This window comes from Somniosus microcephalus, chromosome 6, assembly GCF_052327205.1.
Source record: "Somniosus microcephalus isolate GS21.2 chromosome 6, FLI_Smic_1.0, whole genome shotgun sequence".
NCBI lineage: Eukaryota > Metazoa > Chordata > Chondrichthyes > Squaliformes > Somniosidae > Somniosus > Somniosus microcephalus.
In genome coordinates this window covers 190215473-190236668 of record NC_140992.1, presented here as the reverse complement: position 1 = coordinate 190236668, position 21196 = coordinate 190215473, and the positions used below count along the sequence as shown (strand labels likewise).

General features: G+C 47.4%; 1 protein-coding gene across 5 annotated transcripts in view; it reads left to right on the top strand.

Moving 5' to 3' along the window:
• The window catches only part of ndrg4 (NDRG family member 4), a 461376-nt gene that overhangs the window by 164120 nt on the left and 276060 nt on the right, over positions 1 to 21196 (top strand). The window contains exon 1 of one of the 5 annotated variants that reach the window (XM_085991056.1): positions 4148 to 4282. The exons of the other annotated variants lie outside the window; for them this stretch is intronic. Within the exon in view, the coding sequence (XP_085847182.1) occupies positions 4262 to 4282 (21 nt within the window). The 5' untranslated portion in view covers positions 4148 to 4261. Of the gene's footprint in view, positions 1 to 4147; positions 4283 to 21196 lie in introns of those variants that run through there. 5 annotated transcript variants of the gene reach the window in all.

Here is a 21196-nt window from a genome sequence, read left to right as displayed (position 1 = left end):
ACCCCTCTTTAGCATCATCCAATATTTTGGACAATCGTTTAGGTTTGACATCTGTTTCCCCGGAATCTACCGTTAGTGCCTTCAAGGAGTGCCAGTCCATATTCATTTTCCTAATCCACTCCCGTCCCAGTGGTGGTGGACCTCCTTCAGGTAGCACATATAAGTCCATTACTTGGCTTTCTTCGCCCTTGTGGACCACTTTTACCTCTATCTTTCTGATGGGGTACACTCCTTGCCCCGTGTATGTTTTCAATATAATCTCCGTATCCCGTAGGGGAATATGTTGGAATAACCTTTTGTAATCTTTCTTATTCATGACCGTCAATGCCGATCCAGTGTCCAATTCCATCTTTACTTGGACTCCTGCTATCTGAAGGGTGACCCAAATTGTCTGGAGATCTGCATCCTTACCAACGTTGTGTACTCTTAAGCTACCCAGTTCATTACTGCTAGCATCTGAATCTGACTTCTGTTCGGTCGAACTGTTCTTTGTCACCTTGTGTACCTTTATGTATTTTCCTTGTGGTGACTTTTTGTTGCTGGTCTTCTTTCCTGACCGACATACTTTAGCTATGTGGCCAAGCCTGCCACACGTTCTGCATTCTTGGTTTTTAAACCAACACTGGTTCTGATTGTGTGTTGTCTTTCCACAACGATAACATTTTACAGTACTCAAACCCAATTTATTTGTACTGAGTTCCGGTGACCGTAGCTGCATTACTGCCGTGCCTCTCGCTGCGGCTTCGTGTGCTGCTGCCATAGTGACCGCTTTCTCAAGCGTCAGCTCATTTTCCTCGAGCAGTCGCTTTTGTGTATCTTCTTTTAATAAACCACACACAAATTTATCTCGTAGCGCCTCTGTCAGTCTCGTTCCAAACTGACAGTACTTTGCTAGCTTACGCAATTCCATTAAATATTCAGCATTGCTTTCATCCTTCAGCTGCCTTCTGCTGTAAAATTTAAATCGTTCCGCTAGCATCAGCGGCGTGGGGTTTAGATGATTTTTCAGGACAGTAACAATCTCCTCGAACGTCTTATCCGCCGGTTCATCTGGTGATAAAAGGTGTTTCAATTGCCCGTATGTCTTCGCACCCATTAAGTTTAATAACGTTAGTGCTTTCTCTTCATCTGGAATTTTATTTGCTTCACAATAATTTTGTATGCGTTCTACATACATGGCCCAATCTTCGATGTCGCTATCAAAGGTATTAATGTTCCCATGTTTAGGCATCGTTGCAATTTAATTTATTTTAATTTTTATCCAAGATGGCGGTTTCCGGTCTTGTCTTCATCCTCCGCCTACAAAATGGCGGTTTTCCCGCGCTTGGCGGTCTTCACCCTTCCCCCGACGCTGTCTCCGCTTCACCGCGGCTCTCGCGCCTTCAGTTGCCCCAGACGCTGCGCCTTTTTAGCCCGAATGCGGCCCGGCCCTTATCACCAGCCGCGATCGATGTCCCCACGCTGCGCCTTTCGGCCCGAATGCTGCCCGGCCTTTATCTCCGGTCGCGATCGATCTCACCGCCCTTATTCCTCCGTCTTCCCTCCCCGTCTGTACAGCCAACGCGGCCGACTTTCTGGTTGCGTCGCTGCCCGGCTTACCCACCACCGAGGTAGAAAGAAGATAGCTGACAGCCGCTGATGGAGGCTTCGAGTTCAGGATGTCTTCTGCACTCTGGTTTCTCGATGTCTGCAGCGCGACGTGTCTTCCAGCAGGGTGATGAGGGTGGAAGCCTCTCTTCGTCGTCCGTTCTGTGGACGAAGCCGCCGTGGATATAAACTGCCGCAGGGTAAGAATCGGACTCGTCGCCACTGTTAAGTCTGTGTGTTCTAGTTGTAATTACTAACACAGACTACAAGATTAAAGTTCAACAGGTCTTTACTGGTTGGAGGTCAGGACTATACTAAATATAATATTACTACACAGTGCTTATATACCGGTGGTCACCACCGGTATTACGTATACTGCAGCCAGAGAAAGTAGTACATCTCTTAAGGTGGAACAGGCTTAAGTTCTCTTAAGGTGGAACAGGTTACATACACCACACCTTTCTTCCTCTACACTACTCAGTGTCCTACCATTTAATGTGTATTCCCTTTCCTTGTTGGCCCTCCCCAAATGCATTACCTCACACTTCTCCGGATTGAATTCCATTTGCCACTGTTCTGCCCACCTGACCAATTTATTGATATCTTCCTGCAGGCTACAGCTTCCTTCTTCAGTATCAACCACACAGCCGATTTTAGTACCATCTGCAAACATTTTAATCATACCCCCTATATTCAAGTCTAGATCATTGATATATACTACAAAAAGCAAGTGACCTAGTACTGAGCCCTGCGGAACCCCACTGGAAACAGCCTTCCAGTCACAAAAACACCATTACTCTCTGCTTCCTGTCTCCGAGCCAGTTTTGAATCCAACTTGACACTTTGCCCTGGATCCCATGGGCTTTTAACTTCTTGACCAGTCTGCCATGTGGAACCTTATCAAAAGCCTTGCTAAAGTCCATATAAACTACATCAAACGCAATACCCTCATCTACCCTCCTTGTTACCTACTCAAAATATTCAATCAAGTTTGTCAGACACGAGCTTCCCTTAACAAATCCGTGCTGACTAACCTTGATTAATCCGTGTCTTTCTAAATGAAGACTTATCCTGTCCTTCAGAATTCTTTCCAATAATTTTCCCACCACCGAGGTTAGGCTGACTGACCTGTAATTACTCGGTCTATCCTTTTCTCCGCTATATAAATGCAAGTTCGTTCTTTCTTCTCTGTATAAGCCTCTGACCCCTGTGGTAGCTCATAAGCAATGCATTAGCTCAATCTGTGCACAGGGATAGTGGGGGAATGTGGAGCAAAGTTGGACAAGCTTAACACCCCCTCACTACTCTGATTTGAATTCCCCTCTCCTGCTGGGACCCACCTGGCTGCTTCCTCCTGTCTGCTGCATGGCAATGTGTGTGGAGTGGTGTCGGGGGCGGGGGGTGTCTCGGTTCCCAGCCCACTTCCTTCCCATCCGCCCCTGTTTGCGCAGCCCACGGGTGTCAGTAGGTGAAGCCAGTACAGGCACGATGGGCCAAATAGCCTCCTTTTGATTCTATGATTTCCCCTAGGGACCGCTGGCAAGCTTCCACTTGTAGGTCGGAATCCTGCCAGCAGCCTGGCTTGAATACTTCATATGACCCCTGACCCAGGAAACTGGGCCACGGTCATGGTGGGGTCAGGGTGTAAGGAGTCAGTTCAACCCATCCCAGTGTTGCCTTTATTGTATTTAAACCATTTCTCACTGTATTAAAATCTTGTAATAGTGATTGGGATGATCTTCTCATCACTTGTTATTGTAAATTATGGTGCCTGTTAATACAGCAATCTAGCTCTATCTCTCCCTGCTCCCCCTCACCTTCTGTCTATCCTTCTCTCTGTCTGCAACGATTCCTCTTTCCCCTCCCCCTCTCTTCCGTGTTTGTCCCTCCCCTTCCCCTTGCTCCCTTCCCTTCACCTTTTCTCTTTCCACCTCCCTTCTCCCTTCTCTTTCCTTCTCATCCCATTTTCATTCTGTCCCTCTCTTTCATTTTCTCTCTACCTCTCTCCCTCACCCTCTCTCTTGCTCTCTCTCTCTCTCTTTCTGATATGGTGCTGATGCAGTGCCGTCTTTCTCCAGAAATGCATAGCTCATGCATAATTATTAGGATCGTTGCAGTAGAAGATGGTAAATTGTATGTTGGGGGATGGGGGAATCACACTGGTGGATGGTTGTGACTGGTGTTTTCTGTGCTGGGCAGTGTGGACCAAACGTCTGAGCAGTGCAGGGTCGAGAGAGCTGCGGCACTGAGACATCACGAGCAATGCAGGGAAGGCATTGCAGTGACATTGTGTGTCTCAGTGCAAGTCATAGAAATTCACATCAGCTGCAGAAGCTGTAAAAATATAAAGCACTGGGTTTGCAAGGCAGTAGCATCCCTGAGCAGGCGTGACAGAGGCAGCACACACACACACACACACACACACACACACAGAGCGAGGAGATGAGCAGCCTCGGAGCCAATCACAGCACAAATCATTTCCGTAACGGCCAATGGATGAGCTTTGCACACTGCCCATTGACCGCAGAATTCTGGGCTCCTATAAAAGGCATGGCTTCTGAGTGACAGGCTGCAGAGCTGGGATAGAGACTGATGTGCCTGAGCTTTTTACACACTGAATTCAGGACTTGCGGTGCCCACTGAGCTGGAACTGTGCCCTTAATTTGATCTGAAGATGCCTGAGTGCTGGGATGGGGTAAGTGGAGGCCCGTGGGCAGTGGGGCTGTCTGTGTCTGGCTCTCCCTCCCCCCATCTCTCCCTCCCCCTTTCTCCCCAGACCTTCCTTCCCCATTTTCCCCCTTGGCCCCCACCCCCCCCCCCCCAACTCCCATTCTCCCTCTGTTAGCAATTTCTATCGGTGTTAAGAGTCTTGTCAGCTGGCACTCGGTACTGGTCAAGCTGTGCAGGCACACAGTCTTTGTTACTGGCATCAGCTGTGGGCTTTGTGCGCTCCGGTAGAAGGGGATCTTGGGGGGGTGGTGCGCAATGGGGTGAAGCGGTCTTTATCAGTGCATTGAAAGGACGTATCTGCCGTCTTGTCGTCTGACATGAAATAGTACGCCAAATTCTGGAGGAGGCTGAAGCCATTTGTACATGGAGTCGATGGCTCGGTGTGGCGTGCGTCTTCTGATCCTTTCTTTGGGTGGGGGGGGGGAAGCTGAACCGATTTAATTTGCGGTGATGGCGGCTCGCTGTTGTGGGGGAGGGGTGCGGCTTCTCCCTCAGTAGGTGGAAAGCCAGGAGCCAGCTTGCTGCGGGGTTTGTACACCGTGACTGAGCAGCAGCCACTGTATCGGCGGAGCAAGGACGTTCTACAAATGACTTTTCCTTTAGCCTGATGAGGCGGTGAGAGCGAGTGTGTGTTGCGGGAAATGTGTGCTCCTATGGGAGTGAGTGCTTTGTCGCGTGAAGGTCAGTGTTTCGGAATGTGTGTGCTTTCTATACAGACTCAGGTATATGTGTGTGTTTGTATATGTATCTGTTTGCACATGAATGTACATATATGTATGGGGTGTGTCTGTGTATACGGCTGGGCGCATCATGTGCACTTATATGCGTACATATGATTGCATGAGTATGCAGGTATATTAGGCACGTACGTGAGTATATGTATCTGTGGGTGTGTCAATGGTCATAAATGTGAGTATCTGTGTGGATCTGAATGTGAATATGCAAATAAGTGTGGGCATGCACACGGCTGTATGAGTGCATGTGTATTATTATGGGAGCATATATGTAGCCATGAGTTTGCATGTAGTTGTGAGCATTTGCATAGGCATGTACATGTAGCCACACGGTGGATTCAGGAGTGTGCGTATATGTCTAGGCATGTATGTATATATGTACAAAAAGAAAATACTGCAGATGCTGGAAATCTGAAATAAAAACAGAAAATGCTGGAGATACTCAGCAGGTCAGGCAGCATCTGTGAAGAGAGAAACAGAGTTAATGTTTCAGGTCGATGACCTTTCTGACGTTAACTCTGTTTCTCTCTTCACAGATGCTGCCTGACCTGCTGAGTATCTCCAGCATTTTCTGTTTTTATTATGTATATATGTAGACGTGTATATATTTGTGTGGGTGTATGCTTGAGTGTACACACTGTGGGAGTTTCTTATGGTTGTGAGTATATGTGTAGATGTGTACATGAGTTTCCATATATGTGTGTGTGAAAGTACATGTTGGTGTATGCATATGTGTGGCAAGTACAATTTTGAGTGCGTGTGGGAGTGTACATGTGTGCATAGTTTGTGGTTTGTGTGTGCGAGTGTGCATATGTGTGTATGTGCATATTTATGTGAGTGTGTGTACAAATGAGTAGGTATGTGTGTCAGTGTGTATGAGTACGTATAATGGCCCTGAAATCCCTCGGGTCTCCTGCTGTATGTTCGGCGAGAGACCACCAGAACCCCTCAGAAATGACCGAGACCTGGTTACACTGGGCCTCCGCTGTTTCTGGTAGTTTCCTGGTTGCCTTGTAGCGGGAGGCACTGGAACATAGGAAGGAGCATAGGAACAGGAGGAGGCTGTCCAGCCCCTCGAGCCTATTCCACCATTCAGTTAGACCATGGATGATCTGTATCTCAACTCCATTTGTCCGCTTTCATTCCATATCCCTTCATACCCTTACCTAACAGAAATCGATCAATCTCAGTTTTGAAGCTTTCAATTGATCCCCCAGCCTCAACAGCTTTTCGGGGGGGAGAGTTGCAGCTTCCCACTACCCTTTGTGTGAAGAAGTGCTTCCTGACATCACCCCTGAATGGCCTTGTTCTAATTTTAAGATGATGCCTGGACTCTCCCACCAGAGGAAATAGTTACATCCTATCAAATCCTTTAATCATCTTAAACGTCTCTATTAGATCACCCCTTAATCTTCTATACTTGAGGGAATAAACTGCCCTCTGCCCCTAAGAAGGCATATGACAGGCCAGGGGCAGAGGCAGAGACGGGGGTGGGTACTCCCTAAACTGGAATTCCTGCTCTTGAGCCTCGGTTGGGACCCAATGTCAATGTAGCAGCCAATTTGCCCAGTAAGATGAGTTGTATCAGCCTCCACAAGGATGCATGTGCCCCTTGGGTGGGTGGATGGCAGACTATCCCCTGGCATGGGACAGGTGCAAAAAGATGAGCCTGGAGTGCCACTTGCACCCACCTGCCCCATTGCAAATAAGGTGCCTTCCCACTGACCCTACAAACTCTGCTGGGTCAACGCTGGGGGACACCATGGAATTTCGGGGTCAGATTGTAAGTGCGTGCGTGAGTGTGTTTACATAAAGTGTGGGCAAGCATGGATTTGTGCTGGAGTGTGTTTGTGTGTACAGGTATATGCATTTGTGCACATATCCTTTGGCTTTTGCACAAATGTGTGTATGTGTTTAGGTATGTAAGTGCTTGTGTATTTGTTCATGAGTGTGCAAATATATGTAGTTATGTGGGTGGGGGAGGAGGGGCGGGGGTCAAACTTGAGATTTGGCTGACTTGGCAGGAAGGGAGAACTTGGAACCGGGGAATGTCAACTTATGCAGTCTGAAGGCCGAGCTGGAATGGCAGAGACTCGCACACCGATCCTGGAGGCGATGGACGGGTGACAGAGGGTCCTGCGAAATGGAGGCGGTCCTCCAAAGCCGCGTGGGCTGACCTCAAAATGATTAGGGAGTCATAACTCCACCCTCACTGGCTCTGCCACAATCTTTGGGTGTGTATAATTGTGTGTATGTACGTGAAAGTGACCATGTGTGTGTGTGTGTATATATGTACATTAGGTGTGTGTGTGTATAGATATGGTATGTAAGTGAGTGTGTGTGTATATGTGTAAGTATGTACATAAGTGTGCATACACAGGTAGGTGTGTATGTGAGCGTGGATATGTGTGGGTGTGCGTCTGTGTGTGTGTGTGTTTGTGTTTATATGTGTGTGTATATGTGAGCGTGTGTGTGTATATGTTTAATTGTACGGGCATGTGTGCATATGTGTGTTTGCGTGTATATATGGGTGCGTTTGTGTGCATTTGTGTGTTTGTATATATGTGTGTATGTCAGCCGTGGCTCAGTGGGTAGCACTCTCACCTCTGAGACAAAAGGTCACGGGTTCAAGTCCCGCTCCAGAGACTTGAACACAAAATCCAGGCAGACACTTCAGTGCAGTACTGAGGGAGTGCTGCACTGTCAGAGGTACCGTCTTTCACATGAGACGTTAAGCTGAAGCTCCGTCTGCCCTCTCAGGTGGACGTAACCATGGCCCTATTTCAAATTCTTCCCAGTGTCTTGATCAATGTTTATCCCTCAACCAACACCACTAAAACAGATTATCTGGTCATTATCTCAATGCTGTTTGTGGGACCTTGCTGTGCGCACATTGGCTGCCGCGTTTCCCACATTACAACAGTGAACAAAAGTGCTTAATTGACTGTAAAGTGCTTTGGGATGTCCTGAGGTCGTGAAAAGTGCTATATTGTGGCGTACCGATCACAGAAAGGACACAATCTGCTTTTCGGTCTGTAGACTATAAATCAGGCGTCATGCCTTTAAAAAGGATCACACCATTAAGAAACTCGATCTGCAACATAGTTAAGCCCAGAGTGGGGGAAGAGCAGTCGAAGCTGTGGACTGATGAAAGGCAGTCGGACTTGGTGTAGTCTCTGACACCATTTTTGTGTTCAACATGCAGTCTCAACAATTAAACCTTTTCTGTTGAACCTCTCCGAGTTCAGTATTTTTTACTAGGAGTACGTAGACTCCTACATTGGTGACCCCGACGCTCAGGACGACTCCTAAGCGTAACCATGGCTGACACAAACGCAGTTTCTGTGAAGCTGCCGGAGTTCTGGGAGAACCTAGCCACCGCCTGGTTCCTTCAAGCCGAATCGCAATTCCGACTCCGCGGCATCACCGCCGACGCAATGATGTACGACTACCTCCTCGCCTCCCTGGGCAGCTCCACAATCACATCAGCCATGATCTCGTTGAATGGCGGAGCAGGCTCGAAGGGCCGAATGGCCTACTCCTCCTAGTTTCTATGTTTCTATGAAAGTCTGGACAACACTACAAAACCCTTCAGAGGAAGGCAAGTACGCACATCTCAAGGCCGTGCTCCTTAAAAAATTCACAGCCTCACAATTTTTGCGCAACTGCCACCTCCTCGACCTCCCGGGCCTCGGTGACTCCACGCCGTCAGACTTGCTCTCACACATGCTTGCTCTGACCGACGAGAAACCGCCCGGCTCCCTCTTCCACACGCTCTTTATCCGCCAACTACCTCCCAGCATCCGCCCGGCGGTCGTGGCGTCCAGCCTCACGGACCTCGAGGCCCTGGCCGACGAAGCCGATAAGCTCCTGTCCGCCGGCTCCAACCACGCCGTCACCCCCAACCTGGCCTCCGCAGCGTCGGCGCGCGCTCCACCCTCTATCGCGCGGCCACACAGCTCGGCCACGAGGCCCCCCAGGCCCCCACGTCCCCCAAGCCCTCCGACCCAGGGCTACTGCTACTTCCATACCCGGTTCGGCGCACGGGCACGCCGCTGCAGCCATCCCTGCATGTTTCCAACAGCCCCCACACCGGCCTACACGATGGCCGTGGGGCAAGCAGGCGCGCTGCTGTACGTTATGGACAGCGCCTCCGGACGCCATTTCCTATGCGACACGGGCACGCAGCATCATCCCCGCGTCCGCCCTCGAGATCCAGCGAGGCGGCTGCGGCCCTGCACTGGCTGCTGCCAACAGCACCGACATCCGGCACCCGCACCGTCACCATCGACCTCGCAGGCCGCCGCTACCACTGGGAGTTTATCACCGCTAAGGTGCTCTCCCTGCTCCTCGGTGCGGATTTCCTGTGTGCCCACGGCCTGTTGGTCGACATGCCTCGGCGCCGCCTCGCGGACATGAACACCATGTCACCTATCCCAGACGCCATGGCCCCCCCCCAACCCGCCGAAATGGCATGGCAGTACCGCGCCCGCTCAACGGACGACTACTCAGCACTCCTGGCTGAGTTCCCAGCCCTCACCAACCCGACCTTCTCCGCAAAAGTTGCTAAGCACGGGGTAGAACACTTCATCCCCACCACAGGCCCACCGGTGTATGCCCACGCCCGCAGGCTGGACCCGGCCAAGCTGGAGATCGCGCGGGCCGAGTTCGCCACAATGGAACAGCTCGGCATCATCCGCCGCTCCAACAGCCCCGGGCCTCCCCACACCACATCGACCTCGTCGGGCCCCTGCCGCCATCACAAGGTCACACGCACCTGCTGACAATCGTGGACAGTACCACCCGCTGGCCCGAGCCCATTCCACTGACGTCCACCACCACCGCCGACATCGCGAGGGCATTCATCGGTACCTGGGTCGCTCGGTTCAGCGTCCCCTCCGACATGACGTCGGATAGAGGCCCGCAGTTCACCTCTGATCTGTGGGCCGCCATCGCCCGAAACCTCGGGGTGGCCATTCACCGCACCACGGCTTACCACCCCCAAGCCAACGGACTGTGCGAGCGATTCCACAGGTCCATGAAGGCGTCCCTCCGCGCCAGCCTCGAGGACGAGGCTTGGATCGACCGCCTCCCGTGGGTGCTACTTGGCCTACGCTCCGCGGTCAAGGAAGACCTGCAAGCCTCGGTGGCAGAACTCGTGTACGGCCAGCCGCTGCGCATACCCGGAGAGTTCCTGCCCACCGCCACAACCCCCTGGTTGGCTGACCAGCAACGCCATGCTTTCGCCAACCGAGCACAACAGTTCGCTCCGGTACCCACCGGCCGGCACGGCGAACCAGCAACCCGCGTACAACCTAGCCTGCACATGGCCAAATTTGTTTTCGTGCGCCATGACGCCCACCGAGGACCTCTACGGCCCCCATACGACGGACCCTACAAGGTACTTCAGACGGGGAACAAGTTCTTCCTCCTCGAAATGGGCGGCAGAACTGACAAGGTGTCGGTCGACCGGCTCAAGCTGGCGCACCTAGAGCCTGACAAACCCGTTCAAGTGGGCCAACCCCCACCGCGGGGCAGACCGCCTAAGAGCCCGACGCGTCCGACTGCCCCGCTCCCGACACCAACCGCCAAGAGCCGTTCCGGCCGTGCCATCAAGCCGCCACGCCGGTTCGTACACTCCCTACTAGCGGATTCTGGGGGGAGCTGTGTGGCGTACCGATCACAGAAAGGACACAATCCGCTTTTCGGTCCGTAGACTATAAATCAGGCGTCATGCCTTTAAGAAGGATCACACCTTTAAGAAACTCGATCTGCAACATAGTTAAGCCCACAGCGGGGGAGGAGCAGTCGAAGCTGTGGACTGATGAAAGGCAGTCAGACTTGGTGTAGTCCCTGACGCCATTTTTGTGTTCAACATGCAGCCTCAACAATTAAACCTTTTCTGTTGAACCTCTCCGAGTTCAGTATTTTTTGCTAGGAGTACGTAGACTCCTACAATATAAATATAAGTCTTTGTATATATGTGTCTCTGTGTATACGTGTGTTTGCGTTATTTCAGAGTGAGAACCCAATTGCGTGTCCCAATGGGACTGGATACTGGGACCTCAGACTGACAGCCACTCAACAAGCTCCTTCATTAGTCTCAATGCTGGTTCCCATGGCCGGTTGTGGCCCTGCCCATCCCGCTGACCATGACCTCTTGCGTTCCTTCGCCTGGTCTCGGCACACTGATGCTGTTCGGCGATGGCCGAGGGGCCCCAGAAATTGAAAATCTGAGAGTCGTGAGGGGCTCATCTAATCTCTGTTTAACCGTTTGAAGACTGCAGACAGACCATCCGAGTAAAATATACACAGAGGGAGGCCCATCACAGTTCCCGAGATACATTATCACAGGCTGCACATACGGTGAATGCCATAAAACAGAAGAAGTTGGAAAGGGGCAGGAGTCCTGGTCTCGGTCCACAGACTCGGAGCGGACAGCGTGGTGATGAGGGGCAGCGTGTAACAGACACATGGGGAGCTTTATAATGAGATTGCAACATGTAACTTCTAAATAGCTCAGTGAATTTAATCTTCTAAATCCCAGAGTATACAACCCTAGTTTGTGTAATCACTCCTCGTAATTTAACCCTTGGAATTCCAGCGCTTAGTGTCTTGGCAGCTGAAGGCATGGCCGCCAATGGTGGAGCGATTAAAATCCAGGATGCTCCAGAGACCAGAATTGGAGGAGCGCAGAGATCTCGGGGGTTTGTTGGACTGGAGAAGATTACAGAGAAAGGGAGGGGTGAGGCCATGGAGTGATTTGAAAACAAGGATGAGAATTTTAAAATCGAGATGTTGCTTAACCGGGAGCCAATGTAGGTCAGCGTGAGTACAGGGGTGATGGGTGAACGGGACTTGGTGCGAGTTAGGATACAGACAGCAGAGTTTTGAATGAGTTCAAGTTTACAGAGGGTGGAAAGTGGGAAGCTGGCAGGAGAGCATTGGAATAATCGAGTCTGAAGGTAACAAAGGCATGGATGAGGGTTTCAGCAGCAAATGGGTTGAGGCAGGGGCGGAGATAGGCAATATTATGGAGGTGGAAGTAGGCACACTGACGGGTCATTACACATGCTTAACGTATTCACAAGCAAAGCAAATCTCCTTTAAAACACAATCGTGTTGTTACTAAGGGACAGCGGGGCAGGAGTAGTTGCCTCCCTCTAACAGCGTTATGTGATAATTTAGTGGTGTACACTTCCCCTTTAACTGGGCTCCATTACAAAGGATTGCAAAATCTACTAGCCCTGCAATTCCACAGGATTCCATCCAATCTCCCACTGGAACCTCAGCGAGAGATCAGGAGAACCCCGTGGAGCGTTGGAACTATTGTTCCCACCCACAGTTTATAGAATGCTTGGTTTCAGTAGGGCACTTTTTTTACTTTCAAAAAGTTATATATTTGCCAGTGTGAGTGTGTTTATCACAGTGTGTATGAGTCTATTTATCACATTGGCCAGGACTTTGCGGTAGAAGTAGTGGTGAGGCTATCACCGCTTACCATTATTAAGGAGTAAATCAGACAGCAACTTCTGGCGTCCCTACATGCGCAGTTAAATGTGGAAATCAGGAAGTTGCTGTCCGAGTTACTCTCCTCCAGAAGCTTCGCTCTAACAGTATCTCGCTGAAAGAATCGGCATTCACATACATGGAAGGGCGTGAAGTTACGATACTTACCCACTAGATACCCACTAAACACGCCAGAAAAAGTTAGAGCTTGTCCATTCTAGTGTAAGTGAATTTTTAACGGCGTGATAAGTCTTAATTACTGCCAAACAACCTCTCTGGCACTGAAAATTTACTTTTACAAGAGTGGAGTCTCATTCCTTCAGATTTTAATTATTGTTGGAGATATTTTTAAAAAAAATTTAATTTTACTTTATCTTTCTGTCTCTTTTACCTCTCTTCTCTTTCTTTCTTTCCCTTTCTTTCACTTTCTGTACATGAGTTGGCATTGAATTAAATAGTCTAACTACACTTCCTGGCTTAGACTCTGGGGGCTGGATTTTGCTAGCCAAGAGGAGTTGGGGGCGGGACTGCTGCCTTCCGGGTTCTAGACCTGCCCCCAGCATCATCTGATGAACGCACGCTATTTTCCCTTGATTGGCCTTGTTAAGCCTGCCCGGCGGACTTACAAGCCAATTAAGGGAAAGCCAGTGACAGATGACGTCAGCGTATGACGTTTCATCTGTCGAAAAATTTTTGACAGATGAATTGTCAGCGTTTGACAGCTTTGAGAAGCTGTCAAATACTGACAATCTCTGTTCTAAGGTGAGCCCTTGCAAAAAGGCTTATAAAACCTCTCTCCTCAACAGAAAGCAGATGGCTGCTGAACCTGAGCAGCCATTCTGTCATCTCTGCCGTTGAGATGAGGCACCTCCGGATCCTCAACGGTTGAAACCTGCAGAAAGAAGCAAAGGTAAGGAAACTTTTTCTAACACTTTACACTCACCTCTCATACTTACCTGTCCACACTTGCATCCATCACTCACCTCCACAGCTTACATTTCGACCCCTTTCACGCCCACAGACCCACTGCTTGCCTCGCTGACCCTGGCGAGATTGGCAGCCGTCGGGAAACCCGCAGCAGAAGGCTCAAAATGGGGAAAAGCCTCAAAACTACCTGTTAACAGGCAGTTAATTGCAACTCGCGGACCCGCCTCATGGGAAGATGGCACGGAGGTGGGTTGGGAGTGGGGTAGGTACCCGCCCCCAATTTCTGCCATTTTCCCGGCAGTCCCGCCTCCAAAACCACCTCCTCAGGGCTGGGAAAATTCCCCCCTGCGTGTCTCAGTAACGATTCTTTAATCCGATTGGTTAAGGAGATACACAGTTGCTTTCCCTGTTCACACAGGTCTCAGATCCCCAGTAGAGGGCGCCGTGCTGTTTTGAATTTAATTACCACAAGTTGCAAGTGTAAGTGCAATGAACGGTGAGCGGCGTTCGTTCACTGCTGACTGCAAAATACAGGCCAATGTCCATGAGCGTGTTTGTCAAAGTGTGTATGAGTGTGTTTGTCACAGTGTATGAGTGTGTTTGTCACATTGTGTATGAGTGTGTTTCTCAAAGTGTATGAGTGTGTTTGTCACAGTGTATATGAGTGTGTTTGTCATAGTGTGTATGAGTGTGTTTGTCACAGTGTATGAGTGTGCTTGTCACAGTGTGTGTGTGTTTGTCACAGTGTGTATGAGTGTGTTTGTCACAGTGTGTATGAATGTGTTTGTCACAGTGTATGAGTGTGCTTGTCACAGTGTGTATGAGTGTGTTTGTCACAGTGTGTATGAGTGTGTTTGTCACAGTGTATGGGTGTGTTTGTCACAGTGTGTATGAGTGTGCTTGTCACAGTGTGTATGAGTGTGTTTGTCACAGTGTATGAGTGTGTTTGTCACAGTGTGAGTGTGTTTGTCACAGTGTATCAGTGTGTTTGTCACAGTGTGTATGAGTGTGTTTGTCACAGTGTGTATGAGTGTGTTTGTCACAGTGTATGGGTGTGTTTGTCACAGTGTATCAGTGTGCTTGTCACAGTGTGTGAGAGTGTTTGTCACAGTGTATGAGTGTGTTTGTCACAGTGTATGAGTGTGTTTGTCACAGTGTATGAGTGTGTTTGTCACAGTGTGTATGAGTGTGTTTGTCACAGTGTATGGGTGTGTTTGTCACAGTGTATGAGTGTGCTTGTCACAGTGTGTGAGAGTGTTTGTCACAGTGTATGAGTGTGTTTGTCACAGTGTATGAGAGTGTTTGTCACAGTGTATGAGTGTGTTTGTCACAGTGTATGAGAGTGTTTGTCACAGTGTATGAGTGTGTTTGTCACAGTGTATGAGTGTGTTTGTCACAGTGTGTATGAGTGTGTTTGTCACAGTGTATGGGTGTGTTTGTCACTGTGTATGAGTGTGTTTGTCACAGTGTGTATGAGTGTGTTTGTCACAGTGTGTATGAGTGTGTTTGTCACAGTGTGTATAAGTGTGTTTGTCAGTGTGTATGAGTGTGTTTATCACAGTGTGTATGGGTGTGTTCGTCACAGTGTGTATGAGTGTGTTTGTCACAGTGTATGAGTGTGTTTGTCACAGTGTATGAGTGTGTTTGTCACAGTGTATGAGTGTGTTTGTCACACTGTGTATGAGTGTGTTTGTCAATGTGTGTATGAGTGTGTTTGTCACAGTGTATGAGCGTGTTTGTCACAGTGTGTATGAGCGTGTTTGTCACAGTGTGTATGAGTGTGTTTGTGACAGTGTGTATGAGTTTTTGTCACAGTGTATGAGTGTGTTTGTCATAGAGTGTTTGAGTGCCTCTATCACAGTGTGTATGAGTGTGCTTGTCACCGTGTGTATGAGTGTGTTTGTCACAGTGTGTATGAGTGTGCTTGTCAACGTGTGTATGAGTGTGTTTGTCACAGTGTGTATGCGTGTGTTTGTCAGTGTGTATGAGTGTGTTTGTCACAGTGTATGAGTGTGTTTGTCACAGTGTGTATGAGTTTGTTTGTCACAGTGTATAGGTGTGTTTGTCAGTGTGTATGAGTGTGTTTGTCACAGTGTATGGGTGTGTTTGTCACAGTGTATGAGTGTGTTTGTCACAGTGTGTATGAGTGTGTTTGTCACAGTGTATGGGTGTGTTCATCACAGTGTGTATGAGTGTGTTTGTCACAGTGTGTATGAGTGTGTTTGTCACTGTGTATGAGTGTGTTTGTCAGTGTGTATGAGTGTTTGTCACAGTGTGTATGAGTTTGTTTGTCACAGTGTATAGGTGTGTTTGTCACAGTGTGTATGAGTGTGTTTGTCAGTGTGTATGAGTGTGTTTATCACAGTGTGTATGGGTGTGTTCGTCACAATGTGTATGAGTGTGTTTGTCACAGTGTGTATGAGTGTGTTTGTCATAGAGTGTTTGAGTGTCTCTATCACAGTGTGTATGAGTGTGCTTGTCACAGTGTGTATGAGTGTGTTTGTCACAGTGTGTATGAGTGTGTTTGTCACCGTGTGTATGAGTGTGTTTGTCACAGTGTGTATGCGTGTGTTTGTCAGTGTGTATGAGTGTGTTTGTCACAGTGTATGAGTGTGTTTGTTACAGTGTGTATGAGTTTGTTTGTCACAGTGTATAGGTGTGTTTGTCAGTGTGTATGAGTGTGTTTGTCACAGTGTATGGGTGTGTTTGTCACAGTGTATGAGTGTGTTTGTCACAGTGTGTATGAGTGTGTTTGTCACAGTGTATGGGTGTGTTCGTCACAGTGTGTATGAGTGTGTTTGTCACAGTGTGTATGAGTGTGTTTGTCACTGTGTATGAGTGTTTTTGTCAGTGTGTATGAGTGTTTGTCACAGTGTGTATGAGTTTGTTTGTCACAGTGTATAGGTGTGTTTGTCACAGTGTGTATGAGTGTGTTTGTCAGTGTGTATGAATGTGTTTATCACAGTGTGTATGGGTGTGTTCGTCACAGTGTGTATGAGTGTGTTTGTCACAGTGTGTATGAGTGTGTTTGTCACAGTGTGTATGAGTGTGTTTGTCACAGTGTGTATGAGTGTGTTTGTCACAGTGTATGAGTGTGCTTGTCACAGTGTGTATGAGTGTGTTTGTCACAGTGTATGAGCGTGTTTGTCAGTGTGTATGAGCGTGTTTGTCACAGTGTGTATGAGTGTGTTTGTCACCATGTATGAGTGTGTTTGTCACAGTGTGTGTGTGTTTGTCACAGTGTGTATGAGGGTGTTTGTCACAGTGTGTGAGTGTGTTTGTCACAGTGTGTATGAGTGTGTTTGTCACAGTGTATGAGTGTGTTTGTCACAGTGTATGAGTGTGTTTGTCACAGTGTGTGTGTGTGTTTGTCACAGTGTGTATGAGTGTGTTTGTCACAGTGTATGAGTGAGTTTGTCACAGTGTGTATGAGTGTGTTTGTCACAGTGTGTATGAGTGTGTTTGTCACGATGTAGGAGTGTGTTTGTCACAGTGTATGAGTGAGTTTGTCACAGTGTGTGAAGTATGAAAACTACTAGGCACTTGGTCTAAGTATTAAACAAGGCTTTAATCAACTGTTTTTCAACATGGAGATCTAGTTGTTGTCTTCACTAGTTCCTGTTAAAAGAATGTCCTGAGCAAGCTGGCCCCAAGCCTGAGTATTTATACTCTCCCTGGATAGCGCCACCAGCAGTTCGCCCAGTATCATTTAATAAGTCATTTCCACATGAATGATAAGATTCATGTCAGTGTGTATGAGTGTGTTTGTCATAGTGTATGAGTGTGTTTGTCACAGTGTATATGAGTGTGTTTGTCACGGTGTATGAGCATGTTTCTCACAGTGTGTATGGGTGTGTTTGTCACAGTGTATGAGTGTGTTTGTCACAGTGTATGAGCGTGTTTGTCACAGTGTGTAAGAGCGTGTTTGTCACAGTGTGTATGAGTGTGTTTGTCAATGTGTGTATGGGTGTGTTTGTCACAGTGTGTATGAGTGTGTTTGTCACAGTGTATGAGTGTGTTTGTCACAGTGTGTATGAGTGTGTTTGTCACAGTGTGTATGAGTGTGTTTGTCACAGTGTAGGAGTGTGTTTGCCACTGTGTATGAGTTTTTGTCACAGTGTATGAGTGTGTTTGTCATAGTGTGCTTGAGTGTCTTTATCACAGTGTGTATGAGTGTGCTTGTCACAGTGTGTATGAGTGTTTGTCACATTGTGTATGAGTGTGTTTGTCACCGTGTGTATGAGTGTGTTTGTCACAGTGTGTAAGAGTGTGTTTGTCAGTGTGTATGAGTGTGTTTGTCACAGTGTGTATGAGTGTGTTTGTCACAGTGTATGAGTGTGTTTGTCACAGTGTGTATGAGTGTGTTTGTCACAGTGTATGAGTGTGTTTATCACAGTGTGTATGGGTGTGTTCGTCACAGTGTGTATGAGTGTGTTTGTCACAGTGTGTATGAGTGTGTTTGTCACAGTGTGTATGAGTGTGTTTGTCACAGTGTATGGGTGTGTTTGTCACAGTGTGTATGAGTGTGTTTGTCACAGTGTGTATGAGTGTGTTTGTCACAGTGTATGAGTGTGTTTGTCACAGTGTGTATGAGTGTGTTTGTCACAGTGTGTATGAGTGTGTTTGTCACCGTGCGTATGAGTGTGTTTGTCACAGTGTGTATGAGTGTGTTTGTCACAGTGTATGAGTGTTTGTCACAGTGTGGATGAGTGTGTTTGTCACAGTGTGTATGAGTGTGTTTGTCACCGTGTGTATGAGTGTGTTTGTCACAGTGTGTATGAGTGTGTTTGTCAGTGTGTATGAGTGTGTTTGTCAGTGTGTATGAGTGTTTGTCACAGTGTGTATGAGTTTGTTTGTCACAGTGTATAGGTGTGTTTGTCACAGTGTGTATGAGTGTGTTTGTCAGTGTGTATGAGTGTGTTTATCACAGTGTGTATGGGTGTGTTCGTCACAGTGTGTATGAGTGTGTTTGTCACAGTGTGTATGAGTGTGTTTGTTACAGTGTGTATGAGTGTGTTTGTCACAGTGTATGGGTGTGTTTGTCACAATGTGTATGAGTGTGTTTGTCACAGTGTGTATGAGTGTGTTTGTCACAGTGTATGAGTGTGTTTGTCACAGTGTGTATGAGTGTGTTTGTCACAGTGTATGAGCGTGTTTGTCAGTGTGTATGAGCGTGTTTGTCACAGTGTGTATGAGTGTGTTTGTCACAGTGTATGAGTGTGTTTGTCACAGTATGTGTGTGTGTTTGTCACAGTGTGTATGAGGGTGTTTGTCACAGTGTGTGAGTGTGTTTGTCACAGTGTGTATGAGTGTGTTTGTCACAGTGTATGAGTGTGTTTGTCACAGTGTATGAGTGTGTTTGTCACAGTGTGTGTGTGTGTTTGTCACAGTGTGTATGAGTGAGTTTGTCACAGTGTATGAGTGAGTTTGTCACAGTGTGTATGAGTGTGTTTGTCACAGTGTGTATGAGTGTGTTTGTCACGATGTAGGAGTGTGTTTGTCACAGTGTATGAGTGAGTTTGTCACAGTGTGTGAAGTATGAAAACTACTAGGCACTTGGTCTAAGTATTAAACAAGGCTTTAATCAACTGTTTTTCAACATGGAGATCTAGTTGTGTCCTTCACTAGTTCCTGTTAAAAGAATGTCCTGAGCAAGCTGGCCCCAAGCCTGAGTATTTATACTCTCCCTGGATAGCGCCACCAGCAGGTCGCCCAGTATCATTTAATAAGTCATTTCCACATGAATGATAAGATTCATGTCAGTGTGTATGAGTGTGTTTGTCACAGTGTATGAGTGTGTTTGTCACAGTGTATATGAGTGTGTTTGTCATGGCGTATGAGCATGTTTCTCACAGTGTGTATGGGTGTGTTTGTCACAGTGTATGAGTGTGTTTGTCACAGTGTATGAGCGTGTTTGTCACAGTGTGTAAGAGCGTGTTTGTCACAGTGTGTATGAGTGTGTTTGTCAATGTGTGTATGGGTGTGTTTGTCACAGTGTGTATGAGTGTGTTTGTCACAGTGTATGAGTGTGTTTGTCACAGTGTGTATGAGTGTGTTTGTCACAGTGTGTACGAGTGTGTTTGTCACAGTGTAGGAGTGTGTTTGCCACTGTGTATGAGTTTTTGTCACAGTGTATGAGTGTGTTTGTCACAGTGTGTATGAGTGTGTTTGTCACAGTGTGTATGAGTGTGTTTGTCACAGTGTAGGAGTGTGTTTGCCACTGTGTATGAGTTTTTGTCACAGTGTATGAGTGTGTTTGTCATAGTGTGTTTGAGTGTCTTTATCACAGTGTGTATGAGTGTGCTTGTCACAGTGTGTATGAGTGTTTGTCACATTGTGTATGAGTGTGTTTGTCACAGTGTGTATGAGTGTGTTTGTCACAGTGTGTATGAGTGTGTTTGTCACAGTGTGTATGAGTGTGTTTGCCACCGTGTGTATGAGTGTGTTTGTCACAGTGTGTATGAGTGTGTTTGTCACAGTGTATGAGTGTGTTTGTCACAATGTGTATGAGTGTGTTTGTCACAGTGTGTATGAGTGTGTTTGTCACCGTGTGTATGAGTGTGTTTGTCACAGTGTGTATGAGTGTGTTTGTCAGTGTGTATGAGTGTGTTTGTCACTGTGTATGAGTGTGTTTGTCAGTGTGTATGAGTGTTTGTCACAGTGTGTATGAGTTTGTTTGTCACAGTGTATAGGTGTGTTTGTCACAGTGTGTATGAGTGTGTTTGTCAGTGTGTATGAGTGTGTTTATCACAGTGTGTATGGGTGTGTTCGTCACAGTGTGTATGAGTGTGTTTGTCACAGTGTGTATGAGTGTGTTTGTCACAGTGTGTATGAGTGTGTTTGTCACAGTGTATGGGTGTGTTTGTCACAATGTGTATGAGTGTGTTTGTCACAGTGTGTATGAGTGTGTTTGTCACAGTGTATGAGTGTGTTTGTCACAGTGTGTATGAGTGTGTTTGTCACAGTGTATGAGCGTGTTTGTCAGTGTGTATGAGCGTGTTTGTCACAGTGTGTATGAGTGTGTTTGTCACAGTGTATGAGTGTGTTTGTCACAGTATGTGTGTGTGTTTGTCACAGTGTGTATGAGGGTGTTTGTCACAGTGTGTGAGTGTGTTTGTCACAGTGTGTATGAGTGTGTTTGTCACAGTGTATGAGTGTGTTTGTCACAGTGTATGAGTGTGTTTGTCACAGTGTGTGTGTGTGTTTGTCACAGTGTGTATGAGTGAGTTTGTCACAGTGTATGAGTGAGTTTGTCACAGTGTGTATGAGTGTGTTTGTCACAGTGTGTATGAGTGTGTTTGTCACGATGTAGGAGTGTGTTTGTCACAGTGTATGAGTGAGTTTGTCACAGTGTGTGAAGTATGAAAACTACTAGGCACTTGGTCTAAGTATTAAACAAGGCTTTAATCAACTGTTTTTCAGCATGGAGATCTAGTTGTGTCCTTCACTAGTTCCTGTTAAAAGAATGTCCTGAGCAAGCTGGCCCCAAGCCCGAGTATTTATACTCTCCCTGGATAGCGCCACCAGCAGGTCGCCCAGTATCATTTAATAAGTCATTTCCACATGAATGATAAGATTCTTGTCAGTGTGTATGAGTGTGTTTGTCACAGTGTATGAGTGTGTTTGTCACAGTGTATATGAGTGTGTTTGTCATGGTGTATGAGCATGTTTCTCACAGTGTGTATGGGTGTGTTTGTCACAGTGTATGA